At 47.7% G+C, this 21,282-nt stretch overlaps 1 protein-coding gene across 2 annotated transcripts in view; it reads left to right on the top strand.

Moving 5' to 3' along the window:
* Positions 1-658: 658 nt before the first annotated feature.
* Positions 659-21,282, top strand: part of UBXN11 (UBX domain protein 11) — a 33,380-nt gene continuing 12,756 nt past the window's right edge. The window contains exons 1-6 of one of the 2 annotated variants that reach the window (XM_055331847.1): positions 668-1,652; positions 11,613-11,822; positions 16,590-16,695; positions 17,461-17,489; positions 18,101-18,199; positions 20,802-20,902. In XM_055331847.1, coding sequence (XP_055187822.1) covers positions 16,625-16,695; positions 17,461-17,489; positions 18,101-18,199; positions 20,802-20,902 — 300 coding nt within the window. In that variant the 5' untranslated portion in view covers positions 668-1,652; positions 11,613-11,822; positions 16,590-16,624. Of the gene's footprint in view, positions 1,653-11,612; positions 11,823-16,589; positions 16,696-17,460; positions 17,490-18,100; positions 18,200-20,801; positions 20,903-21,282 lie in introns of both variants that reach the window. The other variant, XM_055331848.1, reaches the window with a different exon arrangement.

Genomic DNA, 21,282 nt, shown 5'->3' with positions numbered 1-21,282 from the left:
CACCTGGGTGGCTCAGTGGTCGAGTGTCTTCAGCTTTGGGCATGAGCCTGGAGTCCGGGAATCAAGTCCCACATCGGGCTCCCCATGGGGAGCCTCCTCCTCCTCCCTCTGCCTGTGTCTCTCCCTCTCTCTGTGTGTCTCCCATGAATAAATAAAAATCTAAAAAGAGAGGGCAGCCCGGGTGGCTCAGCAGTTTGGCGCCGCCTTCAGCCCGGGGTATGATCCTGGAGACCAGGGATGGAGTCCCACGTCAGGCTCCCCGCATGGAGCCTGCTTCTCCCTCTGCCTATGTCTCGGCCTCTCTCTCTCTGTGTGTGTGTCTCTCATGAATAAATAAATAATATAAAAAAAATAAAAAATAGAGAGAGAGAAAGAAATGTGGAAAGAAAAGGAAACCTCACTACAATGGAGTTGAGAAGTCAGAAGTGGGGTAGGAGGCCCTTATGCCATACCACCCAACCTCAATTACAGAAAGAATGATCAGTTACAGGCCCTAACAGGAAAAGCTGTCCATGGCCACTCCTGCGTAGTATTGGAGATATCTCCTTGTTGGGTACATCATTTTGGAAAGTTTTGGCAGGCAACAAGTACAGAGTCAAAAGTAATACGACAATTCCCTTTTTTTTTTTTTTTAAGATTTTATTAATTCATGAGAGACAGAGAGGCAGAGACATAGGCAGAGGGAGAAGCAGACTCCTTGCAGGGAGCCCGATGTGGGACTCGATCCTAGGACCCCAGGATCATGTCCTGGGCTGAAGGGAGATGCTACATCACTGAGCCACCCAGGCGTCCCTAATACGACAATTCCAAATATATAATTGTGGTTCCAAACCAGGACCTTAGCTCTGAAAGTAGCCAACTGAAAATACTGGCACTTATTCCAACATGGGGGAGAAAAGTCCTCCCTGTGGGGGCAAACCCCAAGTCACGGGTGCCTCCTGGAAGTGCCTGCTTAACTCGACCATTAAAGCAGAACAGTGGCTACTGCAAGAGCCTATTGAAAGAATTGAGTGCATTTTTGAATATATAGTGCAGGTATGAAAACGAAGCAATAGTTGGTTATTTTTATTTTTTTAAGATTTTATTTACTTATTCATGAGAGACACACACAGAGAGAGCGAGAGAGGCAGAGACACAGGCAGAGGGAGAAGCAGGCTCCATGCAGGGAGCCCAACGTAGACTCCAGGATCAGGCCCCGGGCTGAAGGCAGACACTAAACTGCTGAGCCACCCAGGGTTCCCAACTTCAAATATGTTTTTAAAACAGTATTATCTCAAAAGAACTTGTTACAAAATGTGTTATCAGTAATAGCCTGTAAAGTTGTAAGAAAATGTGCATTTGGATAAGAATTCAGTCAGTTAATAGTCTACGTGAAAAAGAGAGACTTCTGTGAATCCTGAAACTTCTAACAGGCCTGCTCTGGATATCTCAGGAATGCTGTCTGTCTGCTCCAATTCCGGGAAGTCTTTCCTTTCGAGTCACCAGGTGGTGTGCAGGTCCAATCAGGGTTTGGTGCTTTCCTGATAATATGTCATATGACTCCAGGATTCTAGTCCTTGGAGTTTGGCAGCACCAGAGAGGGGACTTTCCAGCGAGGTTGAAAAGCCTTTCTGGAGGTCTCTCTTCCAATAAACAAAATCTCCAGGTGCAAGGTATGGTGTTTAAGGCCTTTGTCTCCCAAGAGTGCAAGATAAAACCATTGCTCTACCAAAGCATGGTTATTTTTGTTTGTTTGTTTGTTTGTTTGTTTGTTTAGAAAGGGTGGGAGGGGGGAAGGGTCACTGGGAGAGGGAGATAAAGAATCTTTTTATTCTTTAAAGATTTTATTTGAGAGAGAGCACATGCACAAGCAGGGGGAGGGACAGAGGGACAGAGAAGCAGACTCCCTGCTGAGCAGGGAGCCCAATGAGGGGCTGGGATCCTGACCTGAGCTGAAGGCAGACACTTAACCAACTGAGCCACCCAGGTGCCCCAAGAGAGAATCTTAAACAGGCTCCCTGCTGGGCATGGAGCCTGACCTGGGGCTCAATCTCACAACCCTGAAATCATGACCTGAGCCCAAATCAAGTTGGACACTTAAATGACTGAGCCACCCAGGCACCCTAGCATGGTTATTTTTACATTTTTAATTTATTTTAAATTCAATTAATTAACATATAGTGTATTATTAGCTTCAGATGTAGAGTTTAGTGATTCATCAGTTGCATACAACATCCAGTGCTCATTACATCACATGCCCTCCTTAATTCCTGTCACCTAGTTACCCCATCCCTTCACCTGCTTCCCCTCCAGTAACCCTCAGGTTGTTTCCCATAGTTAAGAGTCTTTTATGGTTTGTCTCTCTCTCTGATTTCATTTTATTTTATTTTTCCCTCCCTTCCCCTATGATCCTCTGTTTTGTTTCTTAAATTCCACATATAAGTGAAATCATATGATAATTGGCTTTCTCTGATTGACTTATTTTGCTTAGCATAATTCCTTCTAGCTCCGTTCATGTTGTTGCAAACAGTAAGATTTCTTTTTTTTTTTTTTAAGATTTTATTTATTTATTCATGAGAGACACAGAGAGAGAACCAGAGACACAGGCAGAGAGAGAAAGCAGGCTCCATGCAGGGAGCCCGATGTGGGACTCAAATCCTGGAACTCCAGGATTACGCCCCGGGCCGAAGGCAGATGCTAAACCACTGAGCCACCCAGGCATTCCCTAAGATTTTTTTTTTTTTATAGCTGAGTAATATTCCATTGTATGTACATAACACATCTTCTTTATCAATTCATCTGTCGATGGACATCTGGGCTCTTGCCATAGCGTGGCTATCGTGGACATTGCTGCTATAAGCATTAGGGTGCAGGTGCCACTTCAGATCACTGTGTTTGTGTCTTTTGGGTAAATATCTAGTAGTGCAATTGCTGGGTCATAGAATAGCTATATTTTTAACTTTTGGGGGAACTTCCATACTGTTTTCCAGAGTGGCTGTACCAGTTTGCATTCCCACCAGCAGCATAAGAGAGTTCCCTTTTCTCTGTATCCTCGACAACATCTATTGTTTCCTGACTAGCCATTCTGACTGGTATGAGGTGGTACCTCATTGTGGTTTTGATTTGTATTTCCCTGATACCAAGTAACGTTGAACATTTTTTTCATGTACCTGTTGGTCATTTCTATGTCGTCTTTGGAGAAATGTCTGTTCATGCCCATTTCTTGACTGGGTTATTTGTTTTTTGGGTGTTGAGTTTGATAAATTCTTTATAGATTTTAGATACTAGCCCTTTGTCTGATTATATATTTGCATATCTTCTCCCATTCTATAGCTTCTCTTTTGGTTTTGTCGACTGTTTCCTTTGCCATGCAAAAGCTTTTCATCTTGATGAAGTCTCAATAATTCATTTTTACTTTTGTTTCCCTTGCCTTTGGAGATATGTCTAGCAAGAAGTTGCTGTGGCTGAGGTCAAAGAGATTGCTCCCTGTGTTCTCCTCTAGGATTTTGATGGAGTCCTGTCTCACATTTAAGTCTTTCATCCATTTTGAGGTTTTTTTGTGTGTGTATGGTGTAAGAAAATGGTCCAGTTTCATTCTTCTATGTGTGGCTATCCAATTTTCCCAACACCATTTGTTGTCTTTTCTTCCACTGGATATTTTTTTCCTGCTTTGTTGAAGATTAGTCAACCACAGAGTTGAGAGTCCATTTCTGGGTTCTCTACTCTGTTCCATTGATCTACATGTCTGTTTTCATTGCCAGTACCAGCATGGTTATTTTTAATGGAAGCAGTTATGCCTTTACCATATTGAAGTCCATCTCCTTTTATTAACTGTGGGTCAAAGGAGGCAGGGGCCAAGTGCACTGGACCTCCTATGACTATCTTAAAGGGTGAGAGTCTATGTGTTCCCAAGGGGGTGGATCTGAGATTTAGAAGCAAAAATAGCAATGTTTCAGGCCAAGGTATTTGGAAGGTTTCTACAAATTTTGCCAATTGAGTTTTAACAGTGCCATATCTGACTAGCTCTGAGGATTGAGGATGGTATGCACAATGAAAATGTTGCAAAACTGGCCAAACAGCACAGATTTGTCAAAGCACCTGACTAGTAAAGTGGGTTCCCCAATCACTGATGTTCAAGAGGGGTTCCCCAGGTAGGGATAACAAAATTTTAGCTACAGAAGGGGCACTGGCCTGTCTATGAGAGAAGGCTACAACTCAGTGAGAAAGCACATAAACCATGACTATAACATATTTATATTGATGGAACAGGGCAAGATATATGAAATCCATTTGTCAAAACTCAAAGTTTTAGTCCATTAGGCTATTTTAAGTGTCTGGGAGCAGGGCCAACAGATTTCCCTAGATTGTATTCTGGACAAGTGGAACAGGTGAGATAGGTACTATGGATCCTGCCAATATCAGTTGAAGATTTTGCCCATAAGAAGGGTGATATCTGATCCAATAGGGACTAATGATCAGTGTCCCCAGATTCAGCTATGGTGCCATCAGAAATAGAGCAAGTAAAAACAGTCAAAAGGTCATTTAATTCACCTGCTTCGCCATTTTGATTGCTACTGTCAAATTCTAGAATTATTTCCCCCTTTTGGGAGAAGGAAATTCTGGTATGATACTTCTCTCAAGAAATCTTGGCTGAAGGACACCTGGGTGGCTCAGTGGTTGAGCATCTGCCTTTGGCTCAGGTTGTGATCCCGGGGTCCTGGGATCGAGTCCTGCATCGGGCTCCCTGTGAGGAGTCTGTTTCTCCCTCTGCCTATGTCTCTGCCTCTCTCTGTCTCTCATGAATAAATAAATAAAATCTTAATTAAAAAAAAAAAGAGAAATCTTGGCCTAACAGCCACATGGGTAGCTCAATCAGTTTAGTGTTTGATTCTTGATTTTGGCTCAGGCCCTAGTCTCAGGGTCATGGGATTAAGCCCTGTGTTGGGCAGTGTGAGTCCGCTTGTCCCTCTATTTCTGCTCCTCCCCCATAGTGCTCTCTCTCAAATAAATAAATAAATAAGTTATTTAAAAATAAATAAAGTCTCCCTGAGAGGATCCAACATCTAAAAGAAGACCAGAGTTTTCTTTGGAAACAGTCTGAAATGGATTATGACAGTCATGAACAGGTTCATCAGTTTTTTGTGTGCAAGCCTGAATTTTGTTCCAATTCGCAGGTTAGGAAAAGCTCTAACAATTGCTCAGTGCAGGTTTTCAGCAAGTGTTCTAGCCATAGGTTAGGGGCTTGTTTATTTTTATTTTTAATCCTGTTCATGATGTTCCCATCAAGCAAATTTTAGCCAAAGTTTGGCCTGGTCCTCACCAACAAACTAACTGATATAAATCCGAAGAACTAGGTTGGTAAGTATTAATAGATACTAATTCTTCAGCAAACCTGTGATTGTCTTCAGTTGGTTTCATAAGAAATTCTTTCACTATGGCTCAAAATTTGGCCTTCAACCAGGGAGAAGATATTGGGGATTTTTTTTTTTTCCATTGGGGGTTATTTGAATCCTCGGGAGACTTAACTTTTAAGGGATTGTGTGTTTGGAAACAAAGGAAATGGAAGAGGGAAAAGAGAGGCCTCATATGCCCTTTTGTCTTTAATTGTTTGTTTGCCTCAGTCCAGAAATTGTATTTTGCAGAGAGGCAATTTTAGATTCCTGATAGCATTTGGAATCTTTAAAACATCAAAAAAGGCATCCCATGCCATTTTGACAATTTTAAAGCCACAGCTGTTCAATTCTGAGAAAAGTAAGTTTGGGGTGATCTAAAGTTCCCCATAATGAGCATTTGTGTTCTAAATTACTTTTGGTTAAGTGATCCATTTTGTTAGAAATGCACATGAAGGGCAGCCCCGGGTGGCTCAGCGGTTTAGTGCTGCCTTTGGCCGGGGGTCTGATCCTGGAGTCCTGGAATCCAGTCCCACGTCGGACTCCCAGCATGGAGCCTGCTTCTTCCTCTGCCTCTCGCTCTCTAATAAATAAAATCTAATAAATAAATCTCTAATAAATAAAATCTTAAAAAAAAAAAGAAATGCACATGAAAAGGAACTGCAATTTTTAAACACAAAACCAGCTGGGGTGCCAGAAAGGAGGGATACACTTTCAAAGCATTTTGATTACTGGGATCCCATTTCTTACAGGCTTTTCTAGAGGGGAAAAATTCCTAAATAGCATAGTTCCAATAGAAATAGCCCAGTTCCCAAAAGCAGTCAAACCCAAAGCCAGACAAGTACTCCTGGAATGGACAAATCCTTAAAACAGATCCTGAATAAAGCCTGGAGAGCACAAGACACAATGAGAGTGGAGCACAAAGTCCAGCAGAGACTTACCTTCAAACTCCAGTGTGAGAAAGCTTCGAACTCATCGATCTCAGTGGGTACTGGCACCTGTTTGCTCACTGGCCTTGGAGTTGTTGAGCAGTAGGTAGGGAATAGGGTCAGCTCTGGATCCTACTTCTGACACCAAGTGATGTTAACCTTGAAAATAACTCTACTGGGCAGCTTGGGTGGCTCAGTGGTTTAGTGCCACCTTCAGCCCAGGGCGTGACCCTGGAGACCCAGGATCGAGTCCCACATCGGGCTCCCTGCGAGAAGTCTGCTTCTCCCTCTGCCTGTGTCTCTGCCTCTCTTTCTCTCTGTGTTTCTCCTGAATAAATAAATAACATTAAAAAAATAATAACACTATCAGTTATTTTGCCAGCACAAATGGGTTGTTTTGGGCATAGTAGAGAATTACACTTTAGAACAAACAACCTACAGCAAATACCATAGGCTAGTCCAACAAACAAAGGAGAGAAATATTATTTTATGGAGAAGGAGAAAATTGGGAGGAGTGTTTTGAACGAAAGTCCAATGGAGAAAAGCACGGGTTCAAGGTGATGACAGTTTCTCATTGGCTGAGTTGCTGGGGTACAATGTACATCTCTTCCTGTTGGGGCCTGTAATTGATGATTCTTTCCTGTTGACAATTTTTCTGTTAGGGTCTGTAATTGGCAATTCTTCCTTAACTGGCCTTGAGTGAGATGGCATGAGAGCTCCCCCTTCTGTCCTCCCAACCACATTTTAATAAGGTTTCGCGTTTATTAATTTTCACAGTATCAATCTAGGATGAGTGGGAGGAAGGCTAGTGAAGAGACAAGCAGGTGACTAAACCTTAGTGGAAGGGATTTGCGGTGGGGATGGCTATGAAGTTATAGTGAGGTGTGGAGGATGAGATAAATCACAAAACTGCTTAGATGGTGCTCTATTCTTAATACATTATCTTGCTTTATTCCTTCAGTGGGGCTCTGCAATAGGTTTTCTAATTATCTCTATTTTGCTGATGAGAAAACTGAGGCTTAAATATTAAGTGACCTGTCCAAGGTAGTAAATGGTGGAGCCAGCCTCATTTGAACTTGAACACCGATCTTTCTGAAGCCACAACCATGTATGTAACCTCTGTGGCTACCCTAGAAGTCCCTGATTCCCTGCCCTTCTCCCTCTTAGAGGACCCAATGATTGGCCCCAAGTCCAGCTCTAGCCTCATCCATTCTTCCTTCCTTAGTCTATTTTGTGCCTCATATGCATTCCAGGTAATACAGGAAACACCTCTCACTTCCCTTCTATGGTTTTAAGCCTTCTGTTGCAAGCTTTAGAAAAACTTGAGTGGGCACTTAGGGGCCTCCATCCCTGGCTAAAGAGAAAGAAAGAAAAAAGATCTGAGTCAAGACTGGTGAGAGAAAGCCAGGAAGTGGAGAGGGAGGGGGCAGGGCAAGAGTCTTGAGGCCCCTGCTGGGTGGGATTGGGGAGGTGTAGGCTCAGAAGAGAAGCAGGAGGAGCCCTCAACTACCTATCACTAGGGTCCAAGCCCTGGGAGGGAGGGGAAGGGAGTTGCAGCACATATTACAATATGGTCTGCCCTGCATTTTTCATCCCCACTGAGAGAGGGCTGTGATCCAATAGTACCACAGAGCACTCTAAGGTAAACCTTCCTCCATCCATCCATCCATCTGCCCATCTACCCATCTATCTGATTTCAGGCAATTTATTGACATCTACTGTGTGTATCAAGCAAGATGAATGAGTGAGGGTCCCTTCATTGAGTTCATAGTCTAAGAGGGAGAGACATGCTGTAATAATCACAAAACTGAATAAAAAATGCTGTAATGGCAGCAGGACTATTAGAATGTGGGGTGTAATTCTGCTTGGGAGGAGTGGGTGTATTCATGGAGGGAGGGACACCTGAGCTAGTTCTTGAAGGATTAAGAAGGATTTTCCCAGGGGGAAAAGGCAAAGGTGGATGTTCTCACTGGAAATCAAGTCCTGAACGCAGGAGAGCGCGTGATAGATTCTGGAACACTGAGAAGGGCAGAGGACAAGATTCATAATCTTAAGGCCCTAAATGGCAGGTTAAACTAGAAATCATGGGGCTTGACCCAAGGTGGCCTTGATGTAGGTGGGAAGAGGGGAAGATGGGAGAGAGGGCCAGGGTTTTATTCTGAAAGGAATATATGGACTTAGAGGACTTCTCTCTCCTTTATTATTTACCTTTCCTTCCTCAGCTCCTATGACCCAATAAACTCTTTAACCCCAAAGGGGTTAAATTGGTAATTGATAAGGGTCTTTCAGGAAATGACCTAAAAGCAAAGAAAACTTTGTCGATTCCCAAGAATAGAGCTTCCAGAACCATCTGGTGCCAGGTCTGGGGTCTACTTCCTCATCTTACAGGTGGGCAAATAGGCCAGAGAGAGACTTGTTGAGGACCTCCCTCCTCCCAGTCCAGGGTCTGTCTACTGTTGTCAAACAGGGAACATCCACCCTGGGATGGAATGAAAAAGAAGCTGAATGGCTCCCACCCCAGAAGTCCAGCAGGAATCCTTGGAAGCTAGACAGAGTAGCCTCCAATGTCCTCCAAACACTCAAGTCTTATGTGAGCCTAGAGATCTTGAAAAGATTTTCAGAACCATCTAAGATGAGGAATAGTGAAATCTAAGTCAGAAAAGTAACTATGAGGTAAGGTTAGACTCTTGTTTTGTTTTCATAATTCTATTTCTGGAAAACATTTTTTTAAAATCAATAATGTGACAATGTCATGAGATTTAACTTGCACAATAATCCCATGAGGTAAGGGGCACCTGGGTGGCTGAACCAGTTAGCGTCTGCCTTGGACTCAGGTCATGATCCCAGGGCCCTGGGATGTAGCCCTGTGCTCCCCCCTGAACAGGGAGTCTGCTTGTCCCTCTCCCTCTGCCCCTTCCTCCTGCTCTCTCTCACACACTCTGTCTCTCTCAAATAAATAAATCTTAAAAAAAAAGAATCCTATGAGGTGGGTTCTATTAGTATCTCTATTTTATAGATAGGGAAACTGAGGCTCAGTGAAGTAGCTAGAGCAGGAATAGCCAGTTACAAGTGACAGATCCTAGATTTATAGACTTGATAAGTTATGCTGACCCATAATACATCCTTGATAATAATAAAAAAAATACATCCTTGATAAATGATAGCTATAATTATCTTCCAAGTTTCTTTTTTTTAAGATTTTATTTATTTATTCATGAGAGACACACAGAGAGAGAAGCAGATATATAGGCAGAGGGAGAAGCAGGCTCCATGCAGGGAGTCTGATGTGGGACTCGATTCCAGATCCCGAAACACACCCTGAGCCAAAGGCAGACGCTCAACTGCTGTGCCACCCAGGCATCCCATCTTCCAAGTTTCTATGTGAAAATGTATACTTAATTTATTTTTTAAGATTTTATTTATTTATTCATAGAGACACACACACAGAGGCAGAGACACAGGCAGAGGGAGAAGCAGGCACCATGCGGGGAGCCTGACGGGACTCAATTCTGGGTCTCCAGGATCATGCCCTGGGCTGCAGGCGGCGCTAAACTGCTGCCCTGTATACTTATTTTATAATAAGGCTTTGACTTCTCCCAATATATTTTTTTAAAACTAATAAACTGGCCTGCCAGGGTAGAGGGCTCCCACCCATCTCACGTGAACTAGGTGTTTGAGTGTCCTCTGCTCCAGGACCATAGGCTATGCCTCAGGTTCTGGGTAGGAGAGAGGTATGTGGTAAATCCTGATGCCCGGGTAAATGCCAATCCACCTTCCCTAGTCTTGCTGAGGAGGGAGGAGGTAGGAAGATGACAGCAGGGCTCCCAAGGCAGACCCCTTCAAGGGCAGAATGAATGTAAACAAGGTAACGGTATAAAGTTGTTGACCATAGCTCCAACCTCCCAGAAACAGTTGGCCCAGTATAACCTAAAGGTTTCTCAACTCCTATACCTCAAGCCTCAGAGAAATTTCTAAGAGAAGCTCAGAGGCACTCTCCCACCTCTGACTTCCAGTTACACTTTCCACCTGAACTCCTCCCTTGACAGGAGGCCTGTACCACTTGCACCTTGGCCTATCTTCCCCTGCCTGTTTCACCAAAGTGGGAGCTTCTAGAAAGAGTACAGAATTTGGGGGCAGACAGTTCTGGGTTTGAATACACTTTTGCTGATTACCTGCATAGTCCCGAGCAAATCTCTTCACTTCTCTGAGCTTGTTTTCACATCTATAAACCTCATAATGTTGGCATCTGGCACTTGGAAGGCACTCATTAATTCATAGCTCCCTTCAGCCTCCAATTGGTGTGTTAGGAATGCCTCAAGAAGCTGGTCCTCTCCTGAATGCAGATTAGACAGTCAAATGGAAAACATTACAAAGTCAGTCTGAGATATGCAAGAGAGTTTTGGTGGTTGAGCCCAGGAGTAAGGAAGTGGGTGCCTGAGAATAGAAGTCATAGATTTTTAGACCATCACCGCTGAAAAGCTGAGAGACACTGATAAAAATAGTTGAAAGCAGCAAATGTTTTTGAAAGCTTACCCTATGTGGGTGTTGTGATAGGTACTATTAATAATTATTTCATTTAATACTCAGGGCAACCCTGCAAAGGGAGGGTATTCTCCCCCATTTTACAGATGAAGAAACTAAGGTGAATAACTTGCTCCAGGACACACAAGTCAGTCACTTGGACTCCTGTGGCCAGAGTCCATGCTCTTAATCAAACTGCCTCAAGCTGATCTAATCTAACATCTTACTTTTTCTGATGAGACTGGGGAGGGGAATTATCTCTCTCAAAGTCATGTGTTACCCAAAGGCAAAGGGAGTCTCGGAGTCTTACCTTAACTTTCACACAAAGGAACTACGATTTGAGTATCCCTGATAAGGCGCCATCTGGTCAAGAAGGGAGCAGAGAATTTCAGATTTAGGAAACATTTATTGAGTACTTGCATCATTTCAGTTCATGCTCATAAAAGGGGCGCCTGGGTGGCTCAGTCGGTTGTCTGCCTTGGCTCAGGTCATGATCCAGCCAGCATCCACCTAACTGCTCCGCGGGGAGCCTGTTGCTCCCCCAGTTTATGCTCTCTCTCCCTGTCAAATAAGTAAATATTTTTTTTTTTTAAAAAAAAGCACCCCCGCGCTTTGTACTGTACAGATGGGGAAACAAGAGAGTCAGAGGGATAATCTCCCCGCAAATCAAGTGTGCAAAAACAGTGGCACTGTCGGATTACACATTCATGTTTCAGAGGCTTCACGAATCCAACCCCAGGTTCCCCCCCTTTCTCGGGGTGGGAGGGTGTAACTGGACCCTTCGTTTCTCCAGATTTCGAACAGGCTCAGGGCGGTGACTTCTGGGATTTGCAGCATCCCCCTAAGAGTTTAGACCCGCGGGCCAATAGCATTCGAGCACAGGCGGTGGGACCCGCCCGGGACCCTCGAACTAGCCAATGAGAAGCGCACGGGCCCTGGTCGCCTGGGAAACCGCGTGACAACAAGATGGCGGCGCCGCGGGACGGCTCCCAGGCCCTGCGCGGTGAGTCCCGGCTCAAAACTTTGCGGCCCCGGCATTCCCCACGCAGGGGGGGGGGGCGCGGGCGCTCGCCCCGAGAGCCCGGGGACCCGCGAGCCTCGCGGCCGGGTCGCCCGGCAGGCTCCCGCGGCTTGGGAGCGGCTTCGGGCCCCCGCCTGCCGTGGCTCCGCGAGGAGGCGGGAGGAGGCGACGCGGTTCCCTGGGAGGGGTTGGGTCGTGACTCAAGTCGCGTCGTGAGCACTTCCAGCTGGAGAGTGAGGGCTGAAGGCGTGCAGCCGGCCGGGCCTTGTCGGCGCTGGAGAGCACTGGGGCCTGACTTGGGCCCCAGAGATGTGGGGGCATGGGCCACAGCTGTCCTCTCCCAGCCCCGGCCTGAAGGGGAGACAGCCCAGCCTGAAGGGGAAGTCACAGCCTGGAAGCCCCCAAGTGAGGGGAGTAGACGTAGCTCTATCCTCAGATCCACCCCCACCCCCAGTCTGAGGGAGGAGGAGACAGTCCCGCCCTCGCTCCGGGGTCCCCAAACTGATAGGGAGATGCCGTCGTCACCCTCAGGGGTCTCATAATCCATGGGGAAAATTAATCCGGAGACAGTGTGTTGGATGGGCTGGAGGTGAGCCGGAAAGCAGGGAAGTCAGCGGCCATCGTGACAGCCCCAAGGAAGGGCAGTGAGAGGGCCCCTAGGAGGGCCACCGTGGGAACAGAGAGCAGAGCTGTGTGAGAGACATTGCAGTTTAACCTGCAACGTTTGGCGATGGGTGGGATTAAGAGAGAAGGAAGGAGAGGAAAATTTTGTAGTTGGATGATGGGGTCCCATTAAGTAGGGGAAAGTGCGAGGAGCTTATTTTCAGGGATGGTGTTGGGTTTGGTTTGGGGACCTTTTTTCTGTGATAGCTTTGTTGAGATATAATTCCCTTTACCCCTTTGAAATGTAAGTTTCAAGTTTTTAGGATATTCATGGGAGTTGTACAAACATCACCGCAATCAATATAGACATTTTCTGGCATCTGAAGAGAAACTCTGTACCCGTCAGCAACTACCTCTGTTTGCCCCCCCCCCAACAGCCCCCAGTCTTAGGCAATCACTGGTCTACTTTCTGTCTCTAGATTTGTCCATTCTGGACATCTTAGATCAATGGGGTTATAACAATATGTGGTGTTTTGTGACTGTCCCTTAGCATAATGTTTTCAAGATCCATTCATATGGTGACATGGCTTCCATTGTAAGGATATACCAGACTTCTTTATCCATCCATTGACTGATGGACCTTTGGGTTGTTTCCATTTTTGGATATTATGAATAATGCTGTTGTGAACGTGTAGATGAGCTTTCATGTGGACATAAGTTTTCGTTCTCAGGTAGGTGGGGGGATGGGGTGACTGGGTGACAGGCACTGAGAGGGGCACTTGACGGGATGAGCACTGGGTGTTATACTATATGTTAGCAATTCAAACGCCAATAAAAAATATACACACACAAAAAAGTTTTCATTCTCTTGGGAAGCTACCTAGGAGCAGAATTGCTGAGCCATAAGGTAGCCTTTTGAGGCTGCCAGAGGGGTTTCCACAGCTGCTGTGCCATTTCTGTTCAAGCTAAGGTTCCAATTTCCTCACCTCACCAACACTTGTTAATGTCCGCCTTTTTAAAGTAGTTTCTTCTGAGGGGTTGTTAATGGTGATGAGTTTGGAGAAGGGAGGGGTAATCAAGCCCAGTGGAAGTTCACACAGGACAGTGTTAGCCACAAAAGGAACATCACCTGATAGCAGATGAAATGTTCTAAAGATTGATTGTGGTGATGGTTTCACAACTTTGTGAATATACTGAAAACCACTGAATCGTACACTTTAAAAGAACTAAGTGTTTGAGTTAGGTCTCAATAAAGATTTTTTTTTTAATTTTTTTTAATTTTTATTTTTTTATTTATGATAGTCACACACACAGAGAGAGAGGCAGAGACACAGGCAGAGGGAGAAGCAGGCTCCATGCACCGGGAACCCGACGTGGGATTCGATCCTGGGTCTCCAGGATCGCGCCCTGGGCCAAAGGCAGGCGCCAAACTGGTGCGCCACCCAGGGATCCAAGATTTTTTTTTTAAGGTTGATACTGTGTGTTTCCACTTATACAACATTCTTGAAGTAAGAAAACAGTAGTGGTTTCCAGGGGTTGGGGATGGCATGGGTGACTAGAAAGGGTTGGCATGAGGGAGAGCCTTATGGTGAGGGGAACTCTGTGCTGATGGAGTAGTTCTTTGACTGCAGTGGTGGTTATCTGGGATGTACATGTGGGTAGGATAGCATAAATAGATACACACATAGAGTGTCACTGTTGGGAGCAACTGAGTGAGGGCAGACAAATCCCCTCTGTACTATTTTCCTAATTTCCTGCAAATCTATAATAACTTTCAAATAAAAACTTAAAACTGGGGGATCTCTGGGTGGCTGGGGGGGTCCCTGGGTGGCTCCGCAGTTTGGCACCTGCCTTTGGCCTAGGGTGCGATCCTGGAGTCCCCGGATCAAGTCCCACATCGGGCTCCCGGCATGGAGCCTGCTTCTCCCTCTGCCTGTGTCTCTGCCCCCCCCACCCCCCGTGTGTCTATCATAAATAAATAAATCTTTAAAAAAAAACCTTAAAACTAAAGAACAGACAAAAACAAAAAAAAAAAAAAAGAGGAGTTAGCCCAACCAAGGGAAGGGTGAAGATAGGAGTAGGGATGCCCTTCCAAGAAGGGGTTCCAGGCTGGGGGAGCCACATGTGCCAAGGCCAGTGCTTTTGAGGCCAGGCTGGCTTGAGTGTAAGAGGGGGAGACGGGGGAGTGAGATCAGGAGGCATCGGCAGGGACCTGATCATCTATGTTAAGGAATTTTGAATTTCTTTTCTCTGGTGAGAAGGAGCCATTGGGAGCCTCATGCGAGACATAGAGAGAGAGAGAGAGGCAGAGACAAGCAGAGGGAGAAGCAGTCTCCCTGTGGGGAGTCCGATGTGGGCATTGATCCCAGGACCCCAGGATCACAACCTGAGCCAAAGGCAGATGCTCAACCACTGAGCCACCTGGGCACCCCAACGTGTTAGCTTTATGTTTATGAAGATCCCTCTGGCCAGATGCTGGCGCAGGGAACCATGAGGGACTGTTGCACTTGGTGCCACACAAACCATTAGGATGCCAGAATGGGAGGCAGCAGGGCCTGGGGGAGGCTAGGGGCAGATTGGGAAGGCTGATGGTAGGGATGAGGCAACACTAGACCTGGGGTATGAGACCCAAACTCCAGAATGAAGACTGAGAAGCTGCCTCCAGCCTCCATGCCGGGCAGCCTCAGGGGCAGGGTGGAAACCAGTGCCATACATTTTCAAAGTGAAACTGCCTTGGATTTGTCCTAAAAAGGCTTGATTCAGGCCCTCATGGGGGTCCTCGGTTCTAGGATTTCTAGATATTTAGCCACATAATGTACTAATTCACTGAATAGTGTTGGCCTTTATTTTTTTTTAAAGATTTTATTTATTTATTCATGAGAGAGAGAGGCAGAGACACAGGCAGAGGGAGAAGCAGGCTCCATGCAGGGAGCCCGACGTGGGATTTGATCCCAGGACTCCAGGATCAGGCCCTGGGCTGAAGGCAGCGCTAAACCACTGAGCCACCCGGGCTGCCCTAGTGTTGGCCTTTAATTCCATCACTGATGTGCATTCATCTTTCCAGAAGGAAGAGGAAAGGAAGGGAATGAACATGTTTGAATGTCCTCAGTGTATAGCAACAAAAGCCATAACATTAAAAACTTTTTTTAAATATTTTATTTTATTTAAAATTTTAAAATTTATTTTTATTTTTTTAAAAATATTTTATTTATTCATTCATGAGAGACACAGAGAGAGAGAGGCAGAGACAGGCAGAGGGAGAAGCAGGCTCCATGCAGGGAGCCTGACGTGGACTCGATCCAGGGTCTCCAGGATCACGCCCTGGGCTGAAGGCGGCACTAAACTGCTGAGTCACAAGGGCTGCCCAAATTTTTTTATTTTTAACTAATCTCTACACCAACATGCGGCTCAAACTCACAGCCCTGAGATCCAGAGTTGCAGGCTCCACCACCCTGAGCCAGCCAGGCGCCCCCACAGTTTACATTTTTCCATGCCTCCCCTCGGTGTGGCACTGGGCTCTGTGCCTTATGTGTGTTATCTCTGAATCCTCTTGTTGACCCTACCTGGCTGGTACTGTCACCATATCAAAGGAGACCAAGGCACGGGTTACCTGGTGGATGGCAGAGCCTGTGCAGAGCCTGGGCTCTTGATCTCCCTACCACACAGTCTGTGCCTTGGTCGAATCCTGCCCGTGGGTTGCTCCTCTGTGGCTCCGAGAGTCAGAATGACAGCTGAGTTCCTGTAGGAGGGAACAGGACACTTGAGCTTTGTGTCCACAGCTCCTTGAAGGATGGCTAAAAGCCCCAGGCCTTCTGGGTAGTCTGGTGACCCAGCTCTAAGTTGGGAAAGTCCCAGGCTTCTGGCCCATCTCTGTACCCCATCCCCCTTTCCCAGCCAGTCCAGGGGCCCCCAGGGCCAGAGCAGAAAGCAAGATATCCAGAGGATCCAGCAGACATCAATCACACGGATCGTGAGGCCAACCTGCCTCCAGAAACCTCTGCAGGGGCGGTGGGAAGAAGTGAGGGGTGCTGCTCCCTGGACAGTGCTCCCTCCTGGGAAAAGAAACGAGGGAAGAGGAAGTTTCCCTGATCCTGAAGCCCCGGGCCCCCTCTGTCCCCTGGGACTGACTTCCTTCCATCTTCTCAGGGAGTTCCTGACAGCTAGAATCTAGAAGTAGAGCTATGAGCTCACCTTTGGCCTCCCTTGGCAAGACCCGAAGAGTCCCCCTGCAGTCAGAGCCTGTGAATCCAGGGTAAGGAACCGGCCTCAGGGGGTATTTATGTTCATGCCCCTGCCTCCTCTCAGCCCAGTGGACTAGGAGAAGGGCTCCTAGTGTCTCCGGGAAAAGGTGAGGAGTCACATAGCCTTCCCTGACCACCGTATCTTTCTCTTATAACTTCTTCAGAGAGGCTCTGCGGCGTCTGAGCAAACACTGGGTTGTGCCGTCTAGTAGGGTGTGGGCTGGGTGGGAGCAGCGCGGCACCCAGTTATTCATCGTTCTCATGTTCTTTGGCAAACACCAATTGTAGGGCTCCCCTGGGCCAGCCACGTGCTGGTCCTCAGGAAGAGAACACTTTACATCTGTCTAGCACTTCATCCTTTTGAAGCATTTTTTTTTTTTTTAACCTCTCTTCTTCCTCTTCTGAACACCACTTTGAGTCATTTGAAGGCCGGGGAGATCTAGAGCAGTCAAGGGACCCACCTGGGGTTCGCACAGTCATTTTAAAACACAGCTGGGGCTGGGCTTCTGGGCTTGGGAGCTCTGTGTCTTCCACCCAAACCTCTGCCCTTCAGCCCTTCCCCACCTTTCTCCACTGGGAGGAGGGGACACCTCAAAGCCTGTCCCTTGGCTTGCCCCAGTGCCAAGGATGCGATTTGGGAAGGAGATAGCCTTGGGAGGCAGAGGCCCAGCCTCCATCTCCTTTAGGCTTGGCTGGGCACCTAGACTGACCCCCTGGGACATTCCAGAGGGTCCTAACTTGTCTATCTGTCTTTTCCTTCCTGCCTGGGTTCCTAGGAGGCGAGGGATAAAACTCTACGGAGATGGTAAGTGTGGGCTCTGCCCTCGTGTCCCCCTCACTTCCCACCTGCTGGTCTCCCTGGGGTGCAGATTGAGAGAAGGAACAGGATGATCACCCCTGTCAGCCAGAGCAGCTGGCCCACCTGCAGCTCCCTCATCCCTCCCGGAGGACAGGGCTTCCTGGCAGCTTTCTGATTAGGAGGCGCACCCCCTTAGAAGAGATGTCATTGCTAGCTTTTGAACCCTTCCACTTACTGTGGGGTGGGCCAGTGGGTGCCGAGAAGCCATAGGAGCCCAGACCCCAGCCTTCTCCAGCCCATTACCACCTTTTCTCCCAGAAGCCCCATCCTCATTTCACTGCCCTGCCTCCTGCAGGCTCAGACTTTAGCATCCCAACCCCATTCTTGCTGCCACCGTGTGGCTGGCATTGGCTACTCAGGTCCTCCCAGGAGCCAGGCTGTCAGAACTACAAGAAGCCTGTTCTGGTTGGACCCTTGCTCCCTGACATCCCACATGTTCTATTCACATACACTTGGGAGTACAGCATCCAGGCTGCTTTATCCAGGCCAGAGCCCAGGGGCCCAGCTTCCTCTGGGCCTCAGCCCCAGAGCAGTGACCTGGGCATCCCTGTCTGCAGAAGACGAGGTGGACGTGCTAAATAATGGACATGGCTCAGAAGAAAGGATCTCCATCCCTTCATGCTATGGCGGAGTAGGTGCCCCTGTGAGTAGGCAAGGTGAGAACAGAGGCCTAAAAGGGTCTGGGTCCCTAGCAGCTGGAGAAGGTCTCAGAGAGGGGGCAGCCGAAGGAAGCCCAGAGAGGCACAGACCTACTCTGGCCTGCTGTGGGTGAGCCCAAGGTCCCCAGACAGCCCTCCTCGCCTGGCCTGCACCCTCCCCAAAGAGCTGTGGTGATACTCATCTCAGAGGTCCCCAGATGGAGCTCACGGGGCAGCTTCTCAGAGGAGAGAGGGTGGAACGGGTCCGGACATAGGGGAGACGTGGGCAGGTAGGGTCAGAGTCTGCTGCAAGCCTGGAGGAGCTGGGAATGAGATTAGAATGTTCCGCTAGCTGTGATATCTTGGGTAGGCAACATTCTGTGTCTCTGCCTCCCATTTCCTACAAGGTCTGTGAGGTGGGAGGCAGTCCTTCACTGAACACTCCTCTGTGTTATAGGACAGGGATTTGAAGTGGGGAAAGGAGACAGAAGAGCCTGGCGCTACAGCCATTCAGGCACAGAGTCAGCCCAGCTGGGGACACTTTCCTTAGTAACCCCAGTAACCAGCTCCTCCCCTTGAGGAGCCATCCCAGGCACTCTCAGCCTCTCCCCTGGCATCTGCTCCTCACCCCACTCTCAGCCAGTGTCTGTCCCCACCGAGGTCACAAACAAGGACTTGCCTGTCCTGTCTCACTTCTGTGCACAGCAGCATTCCACATGGGTCACCGTTCCCTCCTTCTCAGATCACCCTGGGCCCTTGGCCACCATAACACTGCTCTCTCAGATTTCTTCCTGCCTCTGAGGCTCTTTCCTCTCTTTGCTAGATCCTTCTTTTCCTCCCAGCTTTTCAGTGTGATGCTCCCTCCCCCCTCTCCCTCTCTCTTTCCTTCCCTCTCTCTCTCCCCAGCTCTCCCCCTCCCCTCTGCCTCAGTGAGCTCATCCATGCTCTATGCGCTGACCAGCCCAGATGTCTATCTGTCTGTTACAAAGCTTTGACTACAAGTCAGAGAAAACCCTTAATCAGTTAGCATGAACATTGAGGAGGACTTATTGTCTGGCATACCATGAAGTCCAGGAGGCAGCTCCAGGATTGTTAATCCATTGACTCAAAGACATCATCGAAAGTCCAGGTTTTGGGGCACCTGGGTGGCTCAGTGGGTTAAACGTCTGCCTTCAGCTCAGGTCATGATCTAGGGGTCCTGGGATCGAGCCCTCCATCGGGCTCAGCGGGGAGTCTGCTTCTCCTTCTCCCTCTGCCCACCCCCGCCCCCAACTCATGTGTGCATTTTCTCTCTCAAATAAATAAAATCTTTTTTTAATATTTTATTTATTTATTCATGAGAGACACAGAGAGAGAGAGAATGGCACAGACACAGGCAGAAGCAGGCTCCACGCAGGGAGCCTGACACGGGACTCGATCCTGGGTCTCCAGGATCACACCTTGGGCCGAAGGCAGCGCTAAACCGTTGAGCCACCCAGGCTGCCCCAAATAAATAAAATCTATAAAAAATTTTCAGGTTTCTCCATCTTTCCACTGAGCCATCCTTGGCATGTCAGCCCATATGGCTGCATGGTGAAAAATGCAGTTCCTGCTTCACACACAGGCCAGTGTGCAGGGAAAGGAGGACCTGTTCCTCCCTGTGTGTCTCTCAGTTTCTTTTCCCAAACTTGTTGTGTTGAAGAATTTCCAGCCTATAAAGAAATTAAAATAATAGTATGGTGAACACCTCTATGTCTGCCATCTAGATGCAACAATGAGTGACATTTTGCCACTAATTTGCTTTCTCTCTGTCCGTATACACATATCTATGAATGTAAATGTATTTTGTTGATGAACCATTTGGAAGTCGATTACAGGTATCATGACGTTTCACCCGTAAGCACTTCAGTGTGCCTGTCCTAAGAATAAGGAAGCACATGACCACGGAGCAGTGACACGACCTAAGAATGTGGATGATGCGGTGATACGCTCAAGCCTCTTCTGCGCTCCAATTTCCTATGCTCCAAAATGATCTCACAGCTCTTGTTTTTCCTGATCTAGGTTCTTTTTTTTTTTAATTTTAATTTTTATTTATTTATGATAGTTACAGAGAGAGAGAGAGAGATGCAGAGACATAGGCAGAGGGAGAAGCAGGCTCCATGCACCGGGAGCCTGATGTGGGATTCGATCCTGGGTCTCCAGGATCACGCCCCGGGCCAAAGGCAGGCGCCAAACCGCTGCGCCACCCAGGGATCCCTGATCTAGGTTCTAATCAGGGTCATGCACTGTGTTTGTTACACCTCCGTAGAACAGTGACTTTGCCTTTTTAAAAAGTGACACTGACTTCTCGAAGAGTCCAGGCCGTGCACCACTTGGAGGGCCCACATGCAGATCTGGGTGCTTGTTTGTCCTTGGTGCTGACTCACTCCCCTATCCTCTGTGTTCCTGTAAACTGAGGCGCATTGTGGGGACAGCATGAGCTGACATGAGCAGAGTATGTAGGATAGTCCCTATTATCTAAGTGGCAGCTACTAGTACTCCTCTTATTTCTGCTTCTGGAGATCCCTGTCCCCGTCCACTGGCCCCCCACGCCTCAGCCTCTGCTGTAGACCTGGGCTCTAGGACTTTGTCCGTTTGGCAGTCCCTGTATTCCATGACTCGGAGCTGGTGGCCACCTTGACCAGGAAGATGCGAGACCTGGAGCGGCAAGTGAAGTCTCAGGCTGATGAGCTTCTGTCCAAGGTGGGACCCTGGTGGGGAGAGGGCCAGGGTCTGGTCTGAGGGGTGGAAGGGCCCAGGCTGGGGAGGCCAGTGAGCTTACTCCCGCAATAAGCCAGGGTGGGTGGGTTCTAGAACCATCTCTCCCACTGAACCTCCCAGTTCAAGGACCAGGTATGGCCTGAGGCTGATCTGGATCCCTGTGACCTGAGCAGAGAGGTTAAGGGTCTTCTCTACAGCCGAACAAGGCCAGTAGCCTTGGACTAGATGGCAGCAGTGCTGCTGAGCTCTGGAGCACTTGGGGTACTCCACACCTTTCCTCACCACAGTGGAACCACAAGGATATCTGAGGTATAGGAGCAGTGGCTGTGCCAAAGAGTGGCAGGGGCAGGGTCTTTAAACTC

The sequence above is a fragment of the Nyctereutes procyonoides genome, unplaced genomic scaffold (assembly GCF_905146905.1).
Source record: "Nyctereutes procyonoides isolate TBG_1078 unplaced genomic scaffold, NYPRO_anot_genome, whole genome shotgun sequence".
NCBI lineage: Eukaryota > Metazoa > Chordata > Mammalia > Carnivora > Canidae > Nyctereutes > Nyctereutes procyonoides.
The sequence above is the reverse complement of the archived record's forward strand: the minus strand, read 5'-3'. Positions and strand labels throughout refer to the sequence as shown.